We start from the raw sequence: 23,534 nt of genomic DNA, 5'->3' as shown, positions 1-23,534 counted from the left end.
TGGTACTGAGTCTGCCTGACCAACAAATATGTAAATCCACTTATTTCTGAAGACCTTTTCACTTGTAAATTCATCCCTTACGGTAATGCACTTATTTTCTCAATGATGTTTTGAGAATTATGTAATATTAAATATCTTCATAACTCTGACTCACCTCACAGAATCTGGACTCCAAAAAACTTGTCTTTGCACATCAAATGTTTCTCCAGGACATCCCAATTTTTGAAAAGGGAAAAAACATAGTGGTCAATTCAATTCAATGCAAATTTAATATCACCGGGAAGGCGGTCCCGGAGCTATTCAATTCAGTGCACTGCTAAATTAGAGAATGCTGGTACTCGCACCTTAAACAAGGGTGTTTAGTCATGGTAACAGGCATTGTCTGACTTAAGTACCCTACCGCTATGCCTCCTTGGGTGTGAACAAAAATTCACTAGTCAAGCTTAACAGCTCGCTGAATTGAATAGTGTCGGGACCTCCTTCCCGGTGCTATTTAATTTGCGATTAATTGAATTGACTCCATAGAGTTAAATTTTATAGAGTTTTATTTTAAAAAGTACAAAAAACTTACCAACACAACAAAAGACTTAAAAACAAATACAGCAAGCAAAATGATCCTTGCATGTCTGCCTACTAGATTATGTCTTTGTGAGGGTCGGAAAGATTATAAATCAGCATGGTGTTACAGACGAGGGCCTCGGTTATATTATGCAGCCTCTCCGGCCGTTACCCAGGAACATAGCTGCCCTTTAGCTTCATCCCTTGAAATAATGAATTTTGATTTGGGTATTTGCTTCTTCATAAAACAATTTGTATATTAATACTTTTTGGTTCTTTTTGTGTGCTTTTTAAAATAAAAGGGTGATACATGAGTTGCTCTCTGTGTTTTTTGGGGGGTTTTTTTTGCATGAGATGCTCTCTGTGTTTTTTTTCCCTTTTAAAAAACTGGGATGTCCTAGAGAAACATTTGATGTGTGAAGATAAGTTTTTCGGAAGTCCAGATTCTGAGAGGTGAATAGGAGCCTGGAAGGTGTTGCATATTATACTGTACATCGTTCTTAAAATGTTACTGAGAAAGAAAATGCATTATCATATCATACATAAGGGGTGAAAGGAATTCACAAGTAAAGATGTCTCCTGCAATAAATAATATTTATTGTTCACACACTCTCAGCACCATGGTTACAATTATACATGTTTTATTTAAAATACTTGTAAGGGAAGAGCTGTGTCCCTTTTGTTGCAGGCTGCAGAGTGTTCTGAAGTGCAACAGTTAGGATTTATTTAGCATTTTATATTCATCATACAGTGGTTGCAGCATATAAAACTACAATGTATACACAAATTCAGAGGGTTTGGAATACAAAAACAGCAACCTTTTTCCATATTATGGTCTATAAAATGCAGCTACAGGGACAATCTTTGACCCAGCATTTGTCGATCTTGATCACATCGTGGATTATGGTTTTAGATGCTTTCTTTAAAATGTGCTATCTCATACAGTATGTATTATTGTACTAAGTTTACATACTTTGTTCACTACATATAAAACAGATGCTAAAAATTCAGGTTATAAAGGGTGTTAGCAAAAATGTTTTTCCTCTTTTCTTGACTACCAATAATATATAATGACATTTAGAAACTGCGCCATCACATAGGAGCAGTCACCTTGAACTCCTCTGTTTTTAGTCTGACGGCTGTTACCAGCAAATATTTTACTGCTTCTAATATTCCCTGGATTAAAGACTATCTTCTGTATACTAAGAACACAAACAAGTCCAATAAAATATCTTGAGATAAAAAATGTAGTTTGGCTCATACATCATGGTATATTAAAGTTTAAAAGCAGTTATTTGCTCTTTATTATGTGCTCACAAGTGTATGTAACTTGATGTTACAAGATCGTGCACAAAATGTGCAATTATTTTCACAGGTCTCACATTGAAGTAGCAGCGTGCATGTCATCTCTTCTCGATACTGCAATGCATTATTACTTGTTGGAAAGCGTTGTTATGCTATTCACGTAATTAAATAATCTCTGTACCATTAAAAACTGTATAGAAATTCATGGTGCTACTTTAATTTACACATGGTTGGGTTTTATTTATTTAGTAATATGGTAAACTGCATGGAGGCTGTGCTGTGACTACGTTTTTCTGCGTTGGAAAATTACCTTATTATATATCTGTGAGCTTGAAAGTTTAAAAGTGCAGTTGTTTATACACCTTTCACAATTAAAACACGGGTCTAACCTGGGTTATTGTATATAGTTTCAAGCCGCATCACAGCGGATGAAACCACTGCAGGCTAGACTTACGTAGGTTATTGCTGGGTTGTCCCTTTCAGAATACACCCATGTGCAGTCTGCCAGCACTTGGAGATGACGTCCAAGCCCAGCTGTTCCTACTCTCTGGTCCTTTTAGTGTGACCTGGGTAAGATAACCTGGGTCGCACCGATAACACAGCAGCCTATCAGTCCTGGGTAGACCCTTTCACACCAAGCCAGGACCCAGGTTGCCCTGGCTATATACTTGGTCAGAAGCTTGGTGTGAAAGGGATATACTGTAACAGTCTTTAGCTTCACTTCTCCTGGCGCCTCACAGCAAACCTCTCTCTGTGCGCGCCGCAGAGGACAACTATATGCTGTTCATTTAATTATTTGCACAGACATTTAGTACAATTGTTGTTCTTGTATGATGAAATGTATTATTCTAAATGTATACAGCATTGCCAATTATGTGTCATATGTTGCTACGGGATGGTATTGGGATCCCGGCTCTTGGGATGCCGGCAGTCAGAATACTGACAGCGGCATCCCAAAGTGCAGAATCCCGACATGTGGTAGGCGAGTATTGTAGCCTTCCCCCTCTACCCCCCGTATCCTACCTCCTTGCAGCCTAACCTAACCAGGGAGGAAGCTGACCCTTCCTCCCTGCACCCTAACCCTTCCCCTGCAGCCTAACCCTTCCCACTTGGTGCCTAACCCACCCTTCCAGCAGCCTAACCCTAATGCCCCCTTCCCCCCCATTCGTAGCCTAATCCGAGCATTCCCTATACTGTCTTAACCTAACCCCCCATGGCCTAACCCTATCCAGTCCCGGCATACTTACCTTCGGGATGCTGACAGTATAGATTCCAGTGCGGCATTGTGACCATACAGTATTCCAACTGCCGGCATCCCGAACACCAATATGCTGAGTGGATCCCATTGTTACTTATTCTCCATGGAAAAAGGGGGGGTCCTGGACTGCACATTCTATTACTAAAGATATCGAGAGGTGCTATCATGCTGAGGCTTCTAATACTATGATGGAGGAAGAGAGATGCAGATGCACACTCTTAGCACTAAGAACACTGATAGTAAAAATAATTTAAATAAACCCTCACAATTAACATGGAGTATAATTGAAGTTCTTAGCACACATTTGCGCAAATATCCATGTACCGCGGCCAGGTGACTTACTTATTGTCCATGTACAGTATGCACGTTATATAATGTGCTGTTACTTATTCAGCTATGATTGATTTAAAAGGTCATTAGATGTACAGGTGGCCCCAGATCTCTTTTTCTACATTAAAAAATAAAATTGTATTTAGCATTTTCAGTCATCTACTGTATATTGATAAATGAGTGCTTTGTAACTTAATTAGAATATAGGGTTGTCTTTTTTTATTTTTTATTTGTTATTTCGATGTGTGTAGGTTTTTCATTAAATGTTCCTAACTGCTAACAGTTCCAAAAACATCGGTGTCTAAGTTTCAATAAACCATTCTGTATTTTGTATTGACATGACAAGCAGTAAGCAGATGCTTAATAAAGGTAACTGCCTGAAATAAAGGCAGTCAATGCTATTTCCAATCAAGTAAAATGAGATGTAGCTGTTTAGTAATTAACAAACACGATCATCTATCAATTCTTCCTTAATTGATCAGGATGAGGGCATGTGTCTCTTCTTTCCCTTCCTCAGATAAGCTGCCTCCAATCCATCTTGATCTGTTGATGGTAATTGGAGAACCTTGTCAGGAACCGGACTGGATTTATTGATGTGGTTCATAGGATTTGCAGAAACAGCTCTCTGAAGGACATCGCACTAAATCATTGCAACTTTTTTCTCTTCAGTTTTAGTCATTTCAAATTTATAATTGGGAAGCTGAAACTCTTCAAGGAATTCCCAAGGCAGTCATATTATATTATAAATATGTATGTATATGTGTACATATGTACATATATATATATATATATATAAAATCATGTACAGTGCATGGCGGCACTCAATTCAAAGAAAAACAGACCAGCAGCAACAGTAAACAAACATTTCAATGTTGTTTAAAACATTTTTGTCGGAGCCCCCTGTATTATGGTGTAATTTGTCCTTTGTGGTGTTTGTAGTTTGGATAGTAAATGAGCTTTACATTCATGAAAGTCTGCCAAGGGTTTATTTGTGAACAAGTGGTGAAAACAGAATAAATACCCTGCACAGTGCTGGGGATAATGACAATTGCATTGTATGGGGTACTGTGGTTTCTGAGTACTGCAGTCACTACTTGTATACACATCTGCAGCATAAAACAAACAATACCGCATTGAATTCAGTACTGATTCATGTGGGCTTAATGAAATATTAATAGTATAGTAATATCCAGTTATAAGGCTTAAATCATTATCCAAATCTAATCTACTGACATGACCTTCAACATTCTACCTGTTTGGGAGTATGCAGAAGTTCCTGTGCCATAGAGGTGGCTACAAAAGCCTTGTTATTAGCTGTGCTAGGATGAAGGTAGAGTGACAGTCCAGAGACAAGCTGCACTCCTAGGTCTGTTATTGTCACTTTGTCATCCAGCACTGTCACTGTCTTTTCTGCCAGGATGGAATCGGAGAGAGGGGACATCACCTATAACACACAAAGAGACTGATTTAATGTTAAGCAGGCATATCCATTATTTATAGCCTCTTCCCCACTGAGCTAAAGTAAACAATAACAGTGTTTCCTATGACACTATCTTATTATACAGCAATATAAAATTAGCTGAGATCATTAACTAATGTGTTGCTAAATGACTGTGTGAAACATATTACAATAAATAATTTACTTACAGTCCTATAGAGAAGATATCCAGGCAAGGCATCATGTGGATTATTTTGTAATTATGTTGTTTTTCAAATTGTAATGTTCCAACCAACAATTTTGGTATTCTGCCTTTAGACAATAACTGCAATCTTTTTAAATTCAAATGAACATCTCTAAAACTAGATGAAGTTTCTGCCATATTGCATTACACGACAGTCCTGAGTCAGTGCCCCACTTACTAGGCTTTCACAGCAGGACATGTCACCGACTCTTCACTGTTCGGAAGAAGTTGTCTCTACAGCTTTTCACATGGTGAACAATCTGTGGCACTGATGAGGCCAAGGCAATGGCCTTGGCAGGTGGTTGTGCTGCATTGCAGAAGGGCACAATATGCCCTAGTGAATGACGCAAGTATTGACAGGGTGTGGTATGCGTGACCGCCGGCCTCTCTCCTACTCTGTCCGCGTGCCAGTGTCGGACAAGGGCTTAAAGAGCCCACTGGAAAAATGCAGTGGTAGGGGCCCATGCTTGAAAGCTTGGCTAATCATTAGTGCGTGGTCTCCGCCCCTTGATAAATATCTAAAGTAAATACTGCTAGTGCATGCATGATAATGCACCATAGTCCTGTGCAGCATGATGTAACATATGCATAATGTATAATTCAAGTGTATAATCTGGAACCTGATCCCTAGAAGAAGGTGTGGGGCCCTCGGGGCCAGTTTGACCCTGCAGTCTGCTCACCACCATCTTATGTCATGCTACTATAGCCCTATCCCTGGAAGATTTTCTCCCTCCTGCACTTTCTGCAGGCAGATTACAAAAGAAGAGAAAGTTATCAGAAAGGAGGTTGACTGTTCTGGAAACCTCTTTCAGCACAAGAAAAATGTGAAGAGGATAGCAGACAAAGAATTGGACACAGAAGAAAATTATATTGGACAGCTGTCTTCCACTTTGGCCAAATTGTGTAGACAGACCTACAGTATTCATTTTTCTTTTTACACAGAATTTAATTCTACTGTATTTATGTTATAGGAATGTGCTCTGCATTGCCTAGTCTCACTGCCCCTCCTACTGGTCTGGTGGAAATTCTCTCTTGTACCTCTTTTGTTTTTTAAATGTATAGTGCTTACTTATAAGTGCATCAGATGTACCCAGATCACTATTTCAGTACTAGATAGATGAGTGTTTGTTGTACCCAGACAATGTCAATACCTATTGAACAGACATACATTCAATAATAGCACTCATCCTGACTTATGAAGACATTAGCCAAGCTTAAGAGGAGAAGTATAATGTGAGAGCTCTAAGGTGATGCGTTACTGTCAGTAGCTACGTTGTCTAGCAGGTACTAATTTCACGGGACTGGTGCCCCCGAGGGTGCCTATGCTTAAGGCCGGCACCATCTTCCCAGCAATGTCTTTCCAGCAAGCAAGATAGGAAGTGGGTGTCCTTCCCTGTGCCCCATGCCCCCCATATTAGAATGATGCCCCCTAAAAAAATACATTGTATTATTTCTAGAAGCATGGACATTCCCCCTTTTTAGGCCACGTGCCTGTTCATTACAAGGGCCCCGCGTGGATCTCTATGCCCCTGCATGGCTAAGTTGTGCCCTCCCCTGGCTACATAAAAAGGACTGCTTTTTTATATGAAGCTTCGACACTGACAGAGTAAGCAATCAGTAATGTACTGTACAAAGATGGGAAAGCATGTGCTCCATGTTTTCACCAGGCATATATCACATACACTTACACCCATGTTTTTAACAATGTCCCTTGTTTTGCAAAATATGCATTACTAATAAGAATCAATAAATCTTCTCAAAACTTCTCTTTAGGCCTGCCTTCTATCTCATCTTGACCCTTCCTATCTTTCTCATCACATAACATGAACTTTGTTCATAATCTTGTTTTTCTCAGTAATGTCTGAGTAGTGCAGTGGATTTTGTACATTGTAGTTTGGGAGTGTTCTATGAGTCTCCTTTTCACTGCTCAAAATTAAGGATGTCTAGTTAGTTTAGTGGAGTTTAGAAATGAATGGCACAGATTTATAGTTATACAATATTCAATGCAGCCTCTACAGAATGGCCATTTCTCTAACGTCCTAGTGGATGCTGGGAACTCCGAAAGGACCATGGGGAATAGCGGGCTCCGAAGGAGGCTGGGCACTCTAGAAAGATTTAGGACTACCTGGTGTGCACTGGCTCCTCCCACTATGACCCTCCTCCAAGCCTCAGTTAGATTTTGTGCCCGGCCGAGGTTGGATGCACACTAGGGGCTCTCCTGAGCTCTTAGAAGAAAGATAGTCTTAGGTTTATTATTTTCAGTGAGACCTGCTGGCAACAGGCTCACTGCAGCGAGGGACTAAGGGGAGAAGAAGCGAACTCGCCTGCTTGCAGCCGGATTGGGCTTCTTAGGCTACTGGACACCATTAGCTCCAGAGGGATCGACCGCAGGCCCAGCCTTGATGTTCGGTCCCGAAGCCGCGCCGCCGTCCCCCTTACAGAGCCAGAAGCAAGAAGATGGTCCGGAAAATCGGCGGCATGAAGACATCAGTCTTCACCAAGGTAGCGCACAGCACTGCAGCTGTGCGCCATTGCTCCTCTCACACTTCACACTCCGGTCACTGAGGGTGCAGGGCGCTGGGGGGGGGGCGCCCTGAGGCAGCAATAAAAACACCTTGGCTGGCAAAAATACCTCAATATATAGCCCCAGGGGCTATATATGAGGTAAATACCCCTGCCAGATTCCATAAAAAAGCGGGAGAATAGGCCGCAGAAAAGGGGCGGAGCTATCTCCCTCAGCACACTGGGCGCCATTTTTCCCTCACAGTTCCGCTGGAAGGAAGCTCCCTGGCTCTCCCCTGCAGACTACTCTACAGAAAAGGGTAAAAAAGAGAGAGGGGGGGCATTTAATTTGGCGCAGTATATAGTTTATATTAAAAAGCAGCTATAAGGGACATAACTCAGTTAGTCCCTGCCTTATATAGCGCTCTGGTGTGTGCTGGCATACTCTCACTCTGTCCCCCCAAAGGGCTTTTGTGGGTCCTGTCCTCTATATTGAGCATTCCCTGTGTGTGTGGAGTGTGTCGGTACGGCTGTGTCGACATGTTTGATGAGGATAATGAGGTGGAGGTGGAGCAGATGCCTTTAGAAGGGATGTCACCCCCTGGGGGGCAGACACCTGAGTGGATGTGCTTATGGAAAGAAATGAGTGCACGTATAGACTCATTACATAAGAAATTTGACGACATGCCGACTGCGGGACAGCCGAGTTCTCAGCTCGTGCCTGTCCAGGTGTCTCAAAAGTCATCAGGGGCTCTGAAACGCCCGCTATCTCAGATGGCACAAGTAGATGTCGACACGGATACTGACACCAGTGTCGACGACGAGGAGTCAAATTTACTGCCCATTAAGGCCATTCACTGCATGATTGAGGCAATGAAAGAGGTGTTAAATATCTCTGATTTACATCCAGGTACCACAAAAAAGGGTATTATGTTTGGGGAGAAAAAACTACCTGTAGTTTTTCCCCCGTCAGATGAATTAAATGAAGTGTGTGAAGAAGCGTGGGCTTCCCCTGATAAGAAATTGGTAATTCCTAAGAAGGTACTAATGGCGTTCCCTTTCCCGCCAGAGGATAGGTTACGTTGGGAAACACCTCCTAGAGTGGATAAAGCGCTCACACGTTTGTCTAAAAAGGTGGCACTACCGTCTCAGGATACGGCCGCCCTTAAGGAACCTGCTGATAGAAAGCAGGAGGCGATCCTGAAGTCTGTATATACACACTCAGGCATTATACTTAGACCAGCTATTGCGTCAGCATGGATGTACAGTGCTGCCGCTGCGTGGTCGGATAAACTGTCAGAAAATATTGACACACTAGACAGAGACACGATTCTGCTAACAATTGACCATATCAAAGACTCAGTCTTATATATGAGAGATGCACAGAGGGAAGTCTGCCGGCTGGCATCTAAAATAAGTGCATTGTCCATCTCTGCTAGGAGATGCTTATGGACTCGCCAGTGGACTGGAGATGCAGATTCCAAAAGGCACATGGAAGTTTTGCCTTATAAGGGGGAAGAATTATTTGGGGATGGTCTCTCCGACCTAGTTTCCACAGCAACGTCTGGGAAGTCAGCATTTTTTACCCCATGTCCCCTCACAGCCTAAGAAGGCGCCATTTTATCAGGTTCAGTCCTTTCGGACCCAGAAAAACAAGCGGGGAGAAGGAGGGTCTTTTCTCTCTAGAGGCAGAGGTAGGGGAAAAAGGCTGCAACAAACAGCAGGTTCCCAGGAGCAAAAGTCCTCCCCCGCTTCCTCTTCCAAGTCCGCCGCATGACGGTGGGGCTCCACAGACGGAGCCAGGTACGGTGGGGGCCCGCCTCATGAATTTCAGCGATCAGTGGGCTCGCTCACAGGTGGATCCCTGGATCCTTTAAATAGTATCTCAGGGGTACAAGCTAGAATTCGAGGCGGCTCCACCCCACCGGTTCCTAAAATCTGCCTTGCCGATTGCTCCCTCAGACAGGGAGGCGGTGCTAGCAGCGATTCACAAGCTGTATTCCCAGCAGGTGATAATCAAGGTACCCCTACTTCAACAAGGCCGGGGTTACTATTCCACACTATTTGTGGTGCCGAAACCGGACGGTTCGGAGAGACCCATTTTAAATTTGAAATCCTTGAACACATACATAAAAAAATTCAAGTTCAAGATGGAATCGCTCAGGGCGGTTATTGCAAGCCTGGAGGAGGGGGATTACATGGTATCCCTGGACATCAAGGATGCTTACCTGCATGTCCCCATTTACCATCCTCACCAGGAGTACCTCAGATTTGTGGTACAGGATTGCCATTACCAATTCCAGACGCTGCCGTTTGGACTCTCCACGGCACCGAGGGTATTTACCAAGGTTATGGCGGAAATGATGATACTCCTTCGAAAAAAGGGAGTTTTAATTATCCCATACTTGGACGATCTCCTAATAAAGGCACGATCCAAGGAACAGTTGTTAGTGGGAGTAGCACTATCTCAGGAAGTGCTGCGCCAGCACGGCTGGATTCTGAACAGGACTGGGTCCTGGTGACCACGGATGCCAGCCTACGAGGCTGGGGGGCAGTCACAAAGGGAAGAAACTTCCAAGGACTATGGTCAAGTCAGGAGACTTCCCTTCACATAAATATTCTGGAACTAAGGGCCATTTACAATGCCCTAAGTCAAGCAAAATCCCTGCTCCTACACCAGCCGGTGCTGATCCAGTCAGACAACATCACGGCAGTCGCCCATGTGAATCGACAGGGCGGCACAAGAAGCAGGATGGCAATGGCAGAAGCCACAAGGATTCTCCGATGGGCGGAAAATCATGTACTAGCACTGTCAGCAGTGTTCATCCCGGGAGTGGACAACTGGGAAGCAGACTTTCTCAGCAGGCACGACCTCCACCCGGGAGAGTGGGGACTTCATCCAGAAGTCTTCCAAATGATTGTAAATCAGTGGGGTCGTCCACAGGTGGACATGATGGCGTCCCGCCTAAACAAAAACCTAGAGAGGTATTGCGCCAGGTCAAGAGACCCTCAGGCGATAGCTGTGGACGCTCTAGTGACACCGTGGGTGTACCAGTCAGTTTATGTGTTCCCTCCTCTACCTCTCATACCAAAGGTATTGAGAATAATAAGAAAGCGAGGTGTAAACACAATTCTCGTGGTTCCGGATTGGCCAAGAAGAGCGTGGTACCCGGAACTTCAAGAGATGATCTCAGAGGACCCGTGGTCTCTGCCGCTCAGACAAGACCTGCTACAGCAGGGGCCCTGTCTGTTCCAAGACTTACCGCGGCTGCATTTGACGGCATGGCGGTTGAACGCCGGATCCTGAAGGAAAAGGGCATTCCGGAGGAAGTAATTCCTACGCTTATTAAAGCTAGAAAAGAGGTTACAGCAAATCATTATCACCGCATATGGCGGAAGTATGTTGCATGGTGTGAGGCCGAAAAGGCCCCAACAGAGGAATTTCAACTAGGTCGATTTCTGCATTTCCTGCAAGCAGGAGTTAATATGGGCCTAAAACTAGGCTCCATTAAAGTACAGATCTCGGCTCTGTCGATTTTTTTCAAAAAGAACTAGCTTCAGTACCTGAAGTTCAGACATTTGTGAAAGGAGTGCTGCATATTCAGCCCCCATTTGTGCCTCCTGTGGCACCTTGGGATCTCAACGTGATGTTGAGTTTCTTAAAATCACATTGGTTTGAGCCACTAAAAACCGTGGATCTGAAATATCTCACGTGGAAAGTGGTCATGTTATTGGCTTTGGCTTCAGCCAGGCGTGTGTCAGAATTGGCGGCTTTATCATGTAAAAGCCCTTATCTGATTTTCCATATGGATAGGGCAGAATTGAGGACTCGTCCCCAATTTCTCCCAAAGGTGGTGTCAGCGTTTCACCTGAACCAGCCTATTGTGGTGCCTGCGGCTACTAGGGACTTGGAGGACTCCAAGTTGCTAGACGTTGTCAGGGCCCTGAAAATATATGTTTCCAGGACGGCTGGAGTCAGAAAATCTGACTCGCTGTTTATCCTGTATGCACCCAACAAGCTGGGTGCTCCTGCTTCTAAGCAGACTATTGCTCGCTGGATTTGTAGTACAATTCAGCTTGCTCATTCTGTGGCAGGCCTGCCACAGCCAAAATCTGTAAATGCCCATTCCACTAGGAAGGTGGGCTCATCTTGGGCGGCTGCCCGAGGGGTCTCGGCTTTACAACTTTGCCGAGCAGCTACTTGGTCAGGGGCAAACACGTTTGCAAAATTCTACAAATTTGATACCCTGGCTGAGGAGGACCTGGAGTTCTCTCATTCGGTGCTGCAGAGCCATCCGCACTCTCCCGCCCGTTTGGGAGCTTTGGTATAATCCCCATGGTCCTTTCAGAGTTCCCAGCATCCACTAGGACGTTAGAGAAAATAAGAATTTACTCACCGGTAATTCTATTTCTCGTAGTCCGTAGTGGATGCTGGGCGCCCATCCCAAGTGCGGTTTATCTGCAATACTTGTACATAGTTATTGTTAACTAAATCGGGTTATTGTTGAGCCATCTGTTGAGAGGCTCAGTTGTTTCATACTGTTAACTGGGATTCATATCACGAGTTGTACGGTGTGATTGGTGTGGCTGGTATGAGTCTTACCCGGGATTCAAAATCCTTCCTTATTGTGTACGCTCGTCCGGGCACAGTGTCCTAACTGAGGCTTGGAGGAGGGTCATAGTGGGAGGAGCCAGTGCACACCAGGTAGTCCTAAATCTTTCTAGAGTGCCCAGCCTCCTTCGGAGCCCGCTATTCCCCATGGTCCTTTCAGAGTTCCCAGCATTCACTACGGACTACGAGAAATAGAATTACCGGTGAGTAAATTCTTATTTTTGCAATGTATTTGTAAAATTGCTGTTATGCACAATTCATAGTCTTCAGAGTTTGTATGGCTATTGTTAATTTCTTACACTTTGTATTATGGCTTTGTAGGACTGTGAATTTCTGTCATAGCAAAAATGAGAAAGGAATTATGCAGGTACGACTAAAGGCCAAGTTGTTACTGAGAAATGTGTGAAATCCACTGCCTAATGTATAATAATGTAAGTATTGCCCAATTCACATAATTTTTCTATGGTTTCTAAATATAATTCCTAATTCACATACTTGTATTGTGGTCATCCCAATCTCCCGTCCAATGAGAAGTCTTCCATCTTGCAGCTTTGCAATATGCGGCTCTTCCAGTTTCATGAAGTCTGTTACCAAATCTGTGACATCAAACTGCCAATCGGAACCAAGCAAAAACACCAGCTGTCCGAGGGGATCAGGTTCTTCAGCTACAAACTGAGTGAGGACCCGAACCATTGCATGCTGATATTGGAGGGAGCAGCCTCTTCCTCTACGCTCATCTTCATCATCATCATCACTGTCTCTTGTTGTTCTGAAAAGTAGGATTGTAAGTGGATTTTGTGCTAGATTTTTAATATAAACATTATACATCACTGTTCTCCAGTTAAATCCATTGACAATATACTATATTCTGGCTATATTCTACTAGACAATATAATTTCAATTTTAAATTAGAATGAATAACTACACAAACAGCAAGAGCTGGCATTAACGTTGGTCATCAATTTATTCATTATTTATATCATTCTATGACTGTCTCAAAAAGTTAGAATACCACTATTAGTATAGCATCATTTTTGGTCTGATGCTTTCGCCCGCCACTAAGACACTAATCAAAAAATAGTGAGAGCGTGAGGGAGTGGGTGTCTTGAAGAAGAGGCTCCATCAGCAGCATGGTCCTCAGTATAGAATCCTTCCCTTCCCTGCTACCCCAAAAACTAAGTAAAGCCCACTGTCTGACTCAGACACCAAATACCTTAGGGTTTTACCATCATCAGGTCAATTGTCCATCTGTCAGCAAAATGTTTGGCATTGATTTTTTTTTTTTTAAATATGACTAATTAAAATAATATAGAATGTTGTTCTTGAACTTTTTTTAGACTAGTAGTGGAAAATGCTTAGCATCCTTTCTTACTGCTCTGTATCCTTCATTCCATTCAAATTTACCTCTTTCAGAGACATAACACTGATCACAAGTAACACCCAGCATCAACCCTACATATGCTCAGAACTAGCACCCTGCCTCTCAGCCCACCCCTTGGGGCATCCTGTGACCTTTAAAAGTAGAACCTTACACGATACATCTGTGTGATAGGCTATAAAATTTATTTTCCTCTCAATAAATAGTAAAACACACAAATTACACAACCAAATATACAAAATAATGTCATTCAACAGCAGTAGTAAAATTACTTATGATGTTTATGTAAAAACAAAATCTACTGCTTTTACATTAGAATATAGACTGTTTATACATTAGGAGATTTACTGCTTATATATTAGGAGATAGACTGCTTATACATTAGGACAGGGGTTCCCAAACATTTTTGAGTCATGGCACCCTAGAGTATTAGATTTAATTTCAAGGCACCCCTAGACATAAGTTTCTTTTTGAGAAATTTAGAATAAAATATTAAATTAAGAAAACTGACAATATTTGCCTCAGGTTGTCCATATATTTTATAATAGTCAGCTGCCCGCACTGGTTTTGCCTATTATATTGATCATAAATAATTTGAGTCCAACACTCCGAGGCACCCCTGCAAGTTCCCTGAGGCACCCCAGGGTGCCACGGCACACAATTTGAGATCCACTGCATTAGGAAATAGACAGCAGTCACGAAACTTCTCTGCTACTTTAAATTGTAATAATAATATTTCACAGCCGGTGCATTATTCCTCATATATATTTCATGTACTTTCCATATCAGCTTACATGAAGACACATATAATGAACATACTGTACATGCTACGTGTACAAGATAATGTGAATCGATGACTATGTGCTTGTATGGCACTCTGCTTGCTCTGTTACTGTGCAAATTGTATTGTTGTCTGTTCAGTATACTTCCAGCAATTGTGTTTGCTATGTGTTCCCATCCTCAGATTTAATAATGGAATCTTATTAAAGGACAGACCAACCTCCTGTTGGAAATAATGGGCACTCGCCAGCCTTTGATTTGACTGAGTTCCGTGTCAGAGATATCTATCTGGAGAGGCAGTCGAGGAACCCAGATTGTAATCTGCAGAGGTGCGCTCAGATACTGGTATGTGAAGTTCACCATTACACCAATCTTGCCCTTCATTTCTTTTCCGTTGACAAAAACATAGTCGCATCGCTCTGAAACCTGAACAACAAAAAACATTCAGATGGTTGACAGTAATAAGCAGTCTCTGTACATCTTTATATCTATATTCTGTACGATATTGATTTATAATACAAGGTTCTGTGTTTTTGCCGCTATGTGAAAATAGTAGATTTCATGCATCAAACTTGATATGGTGTCAGATGCTCTCGATGAACAGTTACAATGCAATATCTGTGAGTGAGCGTTCGTTATACAATATCCCATTTGTATGTATTGTATCATACCACATTCTGCTGGATGATTTTATCATGAGAAAAATGGCATTAATGCAGGGTTGCACTGAACAGTGGATTCACAAAGAAGTTTTAGGTGAAACTTTTAACACTTTCAGTTCCATGCCATGTACATTTTAATGTCTTGACATCTTAAAACAGACTGGATGCCTCAGTGCTAGATCTGCGCAGGAAGCAGCCAGATCTTGCAAATAATAGTATTGTCTTGCAACGGTGTGTGTCTTTTGGTGGTCTTGCATCTCAGACTTTATGCTAATGCAGCAACAGAGTCCTTCCCTGGTGTACATCTTGGCATCAAAATGCACAAGGATTAAGACACCCACTCTCAGCGCTTGGAGACACTGAAATACTGCTTGGTGCATCTTTAGACCATCAGTTTCTCTATCTGAGTACGGCCTTGTATGTGGGCGGTTTCGTGCCTCTGTTTACAGCTGTTTCAGAAACACACCTGCGACATGCATGCGACACTCCCATAAGACACAACATCTTTGAGTATATTTATACCACTTCTCTCTTACCTTGAAGTAACCATCCAGGAATGCCCCTTATATTTCTGCTACCATGCACCCAAACCTGTACTGTTACTCTATATGTGCAAAATTAAGATGCATACGTTGTGCGACTCATACATGCACAGAAGAAAAACATAGCTGCACTGTGTCTGACATCGCCACTGCGTCCAACTCAGAAATAGGCCCTGCATGTTTGCATAAGACACAAGCAGTTTGGCCAACTGTGGAGCAATACTTCACCTCCCAGTGGTGAGTGAAGGGAAGCGCTGGTATAGATGGTCAATGACCATCAATACCTTAAAACCATCAATGATGTGCCACCGATGACCAGGCATCCAGTGTCAGAGCTTAGCTCTGCTCCCAACATGACCCATGAATCCCCAACTCTTTCTCCACCACTCACTCCCTGTCTCCTGCCACTGCACTATGGGCCTAATTCTGAGTTGATTGCAGTAGCAAATTTGTTAGCAGTTGGGCAAAACCATGTGCACTGCCGGAGGGGCAGATATTACATGTGCAGAGAGAGTTAGATTTGGGTGGGGTGTGTTCAAACTGAACTCTAAATTGCAGTGTAAAAATAAAGCAGCCAGTATTTACCCTGCACAGAAACAAAATAATCCACCCAAATCTAACTCTCTCTGCAAATGTTATATCTGCCCCCCCCCCTGCAGTGCACATGGTTTTGGCCAATTGCTAACAATCTTGCTGCTGCGATCAACTCAGAATTACCCCCTATGAGATAGCCTTTTTTTGCATTTCAGTCACCACTCAGGAATGCCGATGATTTTGCCTTGCAATCCTGTTTGCAACAGCATACGGCGTTGCACAGTCAGGGAAACCAGGGTTTTTCAGGACTTTTCACACTAGAGCAAATGTTTGCTCAACTGCGCAAGCATCATCACATCAGCAGTGCGTCTACCTCTGATTCATGCCCTATATTGATTGACGGAGTAATAAAACCGATGTGTGACCTACTAATGCATTTAATATTGATGTTTGTTACTAATGTATCCTAGGTGCCAAAAGAATATTACATTTATTCAGTTTACACAGTCTGATTAACTTCACACAATCATTTCTGTTTGCTAAGTATAATTCTCTGCATCTGACCAAGTTTAGCATACAGAACTGTACAATGCCACTTCACTTTGCCTTGTATTATGAATTTAATGATAGCGTATTGCTGCAGACTTCATCTTTCTATAGCTGACACCTACTTGTACATTATATACACTCTAGTCTGAGATATGCAATACAAGTTTGGTGTAATAATTAGCTACTTTCCACTGCAGGACTCATTAGGTATAGTATGCTTTTATTTACTTGGTCATCTGGAATGAGTACAGCTTTTTGCTTGTAACATTCTGATTTCTACAGTATTTTCAGAAGACACATCAAAACTTTATTCTGGAGCCCAGTAATTTCTAGTCCATGGTTGTTTTATTATGTCTATTTCCTTCTGCAGCCATCCTTTCTGCAAGAGTGTAATCAGCGGCTTTGTATTGATTGATATTCGCCAATACATTCATTAAAATACAGAGTGATAATGTAGTCCCCTGTAAGACAGCAGCACAATGAAAAGTGCAACATTTTAATGAAAGTCTATCTAACACAGGAGAAGGCACCAGCGGAAATGCAATTGTTCTTGGTGTCAGTAGCAAGATCCCGAAGAGTGCCTACAAGCGTTCACATTATTTATGGGGCTCCTGGTACGCTATGCAAACAAAGGCACTTGCAGCATATCTCTGCTGAATTTCTAATGAGATCTACTTTGCAACCGAGCAGAGAACCAGCATTAGAAGTGGACAGCCAATCACGACAACTTGTGACAAGAGCTTCACCTCTAGAACAAAACACGGCAGCGAGATATGAAAGCTGCTCTTTGTTCCGTTATTTCTGCATATTGACACTAAAAATACATAGCCCTTTTTTCTCTGTGAAGACTAGAGCCTCGTCACCCAGGGAATATGTCTTAATTCAAAGCAGTGTGTCATTTATCATACTGTATATGCAAGACAGATTTATCTGTAGAAAACAGCGGAGAGTAACTTTTGGCCTGTGCAGGAGAATAGAACGGTGCATGGTGTGTTACTAAAGCCGAGCACTGGTTACTGGGTCACTGAGCTGCACTCAGAAGATGCAAGGTTTGGATTCTGTTTCCAGCAAAGTAGTAGCTTTCTAGATAAGAACATAATTAATGGGAAAGACTAAAGGAGAGCTAAGTAACAGATAACTCACTAACTATAAAGTGCCAAAGTACCCACTCAGAGTCAGACCTAGTAAAGTATTTAAACCTAGTTGTCTTCGATAGTCACTTGGGGGCTGATGTAGAGTTGCATGTAAATCCACACGCATCTACGGGTGATTCAGAGCCATATGTAACTCAGATGAATCTTCACTTACAGAAGAAGGAGCGTATCTAGGTGGCAATGCGGCATCTGCAAGTACTGTAGGCTACAGCTGGGTACACACTGACACGACGGGCATTCATTCCAACATTGGAACAAATATTGCCAGTACACATGGGCACAATGTTAATGAAGAATTAAATGACCATGTTCCTTTCTTCATTAGCATAAACAAGGACGCTAAGGACGGACACTAGGCTTGATGTGCATCACATCTAACCTAGCGTCCATCGCTAACGACCATGGGAGCGTGCAATCCTGGGTACACACTGTAAGCGATATGGCGTTCCAAAACAGCATTTTGGAATGACATTGCTCCACTGTGTACCCAGTTAAGGTTAGTGAGGGGGTGTTGAGGACGTGTAGATGGATTTGGCTATTCTGAGTTGTGTGTACGCAAGTCAGGGCTGGTGCAAGTGCGCACTGATAATGATGATGGCTATGAAACTAAGCGAATTGATGGGGTGGTGTCGCAAAGATGTGTACAACTCATGCGGATGATCTGCTGCATCTTTCTTTTACATTTGTCAATCTTATATCTGCACAAACATTTGAACCAAACATTTAAACAATAATTCCCTTGTTCACATAATTGTATTGTGTGAGCCAAAGGGGATCCTGCCGAGTTTGGAGGAATTTGCATATAAAATTGCAAGCACAAAATGTGCCCCCAAAAAGCTAATTTTGCTTATTTTGCAGGGCACGGAGGTGTGGTGCCACAAATCTATCATTCCCCACAACCACCACTGTTCAAAGCCAAAGCCACGGTTTGCTGTCACACCCATCCACGCAAGAGCAGGAAGGTAACTGTGAGGGGTATGCTACGCTTCATCTTGGCACAGCACCTCAGAGGTCACATGAAAGGAGAGAGACTCCTGTTTACAAGATGTTTTACATATACCAAATGTTACAGTTTACCAAATGACAAATTCAATGATGTGACATTTGCTGTTACCAGCAATGTATGGAAAATCTAACAAAGAAAAATGAAAACCGAAATAAGACATTGCAGCAATGCGACAGATATATAGGACAATAAAAATTGAGTACAAACACGTCTGCTAGTTCCAAATGTGACATTTCATACAGTAGGAAAAACAACTGCATCAATTTATCAGCTGAGAGATGCAAAAGTCAGGCTGATACATTTTTTATAAAAGTGTACAGAGAACCTGTAACTGTATAATTTAAAAGAGAAAAAGTCCTCAGTTCTTATCTGAGAAGAAATACAGCAGTTGTCTACAAAGGTGTCCCTGAATGACAATTCACCTATCCTTTTGGGAGCCTGCCCAACCTTTTATAATAGTGAAAGTTTTTCCCAGTTATAGATGTGTTGTGATGTTCGGAACAGGGGACCATTCTCTCAGCCTGTCACAATGCATTGATAATATCTAACTTATATTACATTAGATAGGCCATAGCGAGCCTGCTCGCAAGGTGCTCCTTAGAGTAACCTATTAGTGTTTTAAGTATACGGAAACAACCCTAATTGTTCTCTGGGCGTAGTTATTGCTCTTTTGTGATGGATTGTGGCATTAAGACATCAATAAGTAGAAGAATATAATGATGCATACAGTTCCAGTGAATGTACTGTAAAAGAGACTCCAATATTTATGAAACATCTGTCTGCAGGAGTCCATGATATACAGCCAGCTTTCAAAACTAATCAGTCATGGGTGATAATTTAGCTGCTAAGCAATATGTAATCAAGTGGAACACAGGTATTTAGCACCTTCACAATCACACAGTATTTACAGATTACCTGTCATGTGGAATTTAAAAAAGACTATATTAATAGCACAGTCTGTGTAAACGGTAACTCCTGGGTAAATGTATTAAGACTTACATTTGCTTTTTAAAGATATTAATATGCAACACTACTCTGTTTTTCTAAACTATATGATATTGCTAAAGGAATAATCCAAAAAAAGTTTGGTAATACAGTTGTTGGGCTAATGTAATCTGCTCAGATTTCTACTGCTCTAAGCTGGTACTGTAAGCTTTCAACAAACAGTTTGATGATGTCAGAAAAGCTTCTAGAGCAGCATATTGAGCATAGCAGTACATAAGATGCTCATATGCTCAGTAACACTCATACATATGCAATGCACATTTCTCCAGGTGCATACAGAACTGTGGGGCTAATTTAGACCTGATTGCTGCTGTGCGTGTTCGCACAGCAGCGATCAGGTCTGAAGTGGGCATGTGCCGCCGCAGCAGTGCGCCGGCGCTTGGCAGACAGCCAACGTCTGTCTGAGCCCTGCGATCGCCTCTGCCTGATTGACAGGCTGAGGTGGTCGCTGGGCGGGCCAGCAGCTTTAGGGGGCACAGTCTGGTCAACGCGGGCATGCCCGTACCGTTGGGGGGGCGGGCCATGGCGCTGCATGGCATCACACGCAGCGACGAGTAGCTCCCTGTCAGCGCGCAGGAGCTGCGCTGGCTGGGAGCTACTCCTACAGTATAAAAGCATCGCCGCTGTGCTAAGCGGCACTACTACAAGGGGCATTTTGTGTAAGCAGCACTACTACGGGGGGATTTTGTGTAAGCGACACTACTACAGGGTGTTGTTGTTTTTTTTGCAAGCGGCACTAGTACGGGGGGATTTTATGTAAGCGGCACTACTAAGGGGGCATTTTGTGTAAGCGGCACTACTACAGGGTGGGATTTGTGTAAGCGGCACTACTACGGGGGGATTTTGTGTAAACGACACTACTACGGGGGCATTTTGTGTAAGCGGCACTACTACAGGGGGAATTTTGTGTATAAAAAGCACTAATAGGTGCGGTGTTATGTGAATAAGATTGTGCTACTGTGGCGGAAATTGAAATGGGGATACTATTGTGTGGCCATGCCCCTTCTGTGTAAGACCACACCCCTTTTTCGGTGTGCACCAAAGACATGCGCTGTCCATTTGTAAAGTACGGGAGGGAGCAAATTTATAGTTTGCAGGATGGCGCTGAACACCCTAGCATCAGCCCTAAATTTAGCACATCTACGATCAGGTCTGAATCACCCACTTAATGCAGGTCTGAATCACCCACTCTAAAAGAGATTATACCTCTACGACAAATAATTATTATAACATTTTATTTACATTTAGTAAAGATAAAATGGGGACTATAGTTTATAGAAATTTGCACAATTACATTTACATGACCCAGAATACTTGTAGTATAATAAAATTCAGTGTATTACTACATTGAACATACATTCAATTTATATTTATGAAGTAGAAAAAGCACCACTTATGTTGCAAGACTTTGTTTCACAATATACAAAGGGCCCCATTTAACAATGATAATCTTTGTAGCTGCCATATTTAATTTAGAATCGCTGCACCTTGCTAGTATTTAGTGTAACATGACTCAATTGACAGGTTAGGTCCTGCAGTGTTTCCCACCTCTGTGTAGTCTTCTGCTGCATTGTCTACAGACCAATGTTACTGACGAAGGATTACTGACAAATGCACCAGTGAGACGCCAGTCTGCATATGCGCATAGTGCTTCAGCCCAGAAAGGCTGGATCCCCCTATAGATGGTGTAAGGGCTTCTTCATAAACCGCTAAACTTACTTATTTCCAAATATTGAAATTATGCTGCAATCCCTTTTAGCATAGAAATGGCTGCTAAAAGGGTTATGACTCGTTCTTAATAGCAGTCCAAAATGTTACGAGGAAAACTATTTTTTTTTTAAGCAAACCGCCTATTCAGGAACATTTTGTTGAGAATATAATCTACCATAAATTGCAGAAGCAACTCTCTACTTAAAGTTAATGCTACTTTTTAAAATGTAATGTGGACCAGATAGACCAAAAGTTGTTATCCACACTCACTGCTCCCAGGGTAGATCAAGCATCCTTCTCATTCATGCTTCAGAGATCAGGGGATTGGGATAGGGTAGTGTAAAACTGGTCAAGATTCCGCTCCTAATAATCATCACACCCCTGTGTAAACTAGTTACAAGTCCCCTAATCAGTGTACAATTCACTGGGAGGGGAGGTTAGAACTAGGCTGTGGGAGGGGAGGTTAGGGATAGACTGCAGGAGGAAATATTAGGGCTAGGCTGTCTGTGTGTTGGGGGAGATTAGGGCTATGCTGTAGGAGGAGAGATTAGAGCTAGGCTGTGGGAGGGGAGGTTAGAGCTAGGCTGTGGGAGGGGAGGTTAGGGTTAGGCTGTGGGAGGGGAGGTTAGGGCTAGGCTGTAGGAGGAGAGATTAGAGCTAGGCTGTGGGAGGGGAGATTAGAGCTAGGCTGTGGGAGAGGAGGTTAGAGCTAGGCTGTGGGAGGGGAGGTTAGGGTTAGGCTGTGGGAGAGGAGGTTAGGGCTAGGCTGTGGGAGGGTAGGTTAGGGTTAGGCTGTGTGTGTTGGGGGAGGTTAGGGCTAGGCTGTGTGTGTTGGGGGGAGGTTAGGGCTAGGCTGTGGGAGGGGAGATTACAGCTAGACTGTGGGAGGGGAGATTAGAGCAAGGTTGTGGGAGGAGAGATTACAGTTAAACTGCGGGAGGGGAGGTTCGACCTAGGCTGTGGGAGGGGAGGTTAGGGTTAGGCTGTGGGAGAGGAGGTTAGGGCTAGGCTGTTTGTGTTGGGGGAGGTTAGGGCTAGGCTGTGGAGGGGAGATTACAGCTAGGCTGTGTGTGTTGGGGGAGGTTAGGGCTAGGCTGTGGGAGGGGAGGTTAGAGCTAGGCTGTGGGAGGGGAGGTTAGGGCTAGGCTGTGGGAGGGAATATTAGAGCTAGGCTGTGGGAGGGGAGGTCAGGGCTAGGCTGTGTGTGTTGGGGGAGGTTAGGGTTAGGCTGTGGGAGGGGAAATTAGAGCTAGGCTGTGGGAGGGGAGGTTATGGTTAGGCTGTGGGACAGGACGTTAGGGTTAGGCTGTGGAAGAAAAGGTTAGGGCTATGTTGCAAGAGGGTATGTTAGAGCACAGCCCTGTTCCCTCCTCTCTCAGGAGCCTACCCCCAAATGTCCTGTGCATTGTCTAAGGGCTGGATGAGTAGAAATAGGCTGGGCAATGAGTTGGGGCGGCCCGGATGATGAGTTAGAGTGGGCTGGATGACAATAGGGGTGAGCCAGATGATGAGTGGGGCCAGTGCTGACAAGAGTGAGAGGGCCAGAGGAGTGGGGATGGCCTGTCTGAAGGCTTAATCCAGCACTGGGTTAGGGTTATTGCTGCATGGGGAGGATTAGGGTTAGGGATTATCTATACTCATTGGCGTAACCACCGTAGGGTCATCTTGAACTCACTGGGGGTGATTCAGATCTGATCGTGGATGTAAATTTAGCTCATCTACGATCATTTACTCTGACATGCGGGGAGACACCCAGCACAGGGCTAGTCCACCCCACATGTCATGCCCCCCCCCCTCTACACAGGTGCAAAAGCATTGCATGGCGGCAAAGCTTTTGCACCTGGCGATTAGCTCCCTGCCAGTTCAGCTACTGCGTGCTGGCAGGCGGATACTCACTGTGCCCTGGGTCGCAGCAGCTGCGCGTAACATCAAGCAGTTGCCGCGGCTCACCCCCCAACGGTCTGGAC

General features: G+C 43.4%; 1 protein-coding gene across 2 annotated transcripts in view; it reads right to left on the bottom strand.

Moving 5' to 3' along the window:
* Positions 1-23,534, bottom strand: part of TMEM132C (transmembrane protein 132C) — a 716,061-nt gene that overhangs the window by 5,045 nt on the left and 687,482 nt on the right. For both annotated transcript variants that reach the window (XM_063964604.1, XM_063964603.1), the window contains 3 exons: positions 14,626-14,831; positions 12,743-13,016; positions 4,704-4,895 (listed from right to left, as the gene is read on the bottom strand). In XM_063964604.1, the coding sequence (XP_063820674.1) occupies positions 4,704-4,895; positions 12,743-13,016; positions 14,626-14,831 (672 nt within the window). The remainder of the gene's footprint in view (positions 1-4,703; positions 4,896-12,742; positions 13,017-14,625; positions 14,832-23,534) is intronic.

This window comes from Pseudophryne corroboree, chromosome 1, assembly GCF_028390025.1.
Source record: "Pseudophryne corroboree isolate aPseCor3 chromosome 1, aPseCor3.hap2, whole genome shotgun sequence".
NCBI lineage: Eukaryota > Metazoa > Chordata > Amphibia > Anura > Myobatrachidae > Pseudophryne > Pseudophryne corroboree.
This window is presented reverse-complemented; position numbering and strand designations above follow the sequence as displayed.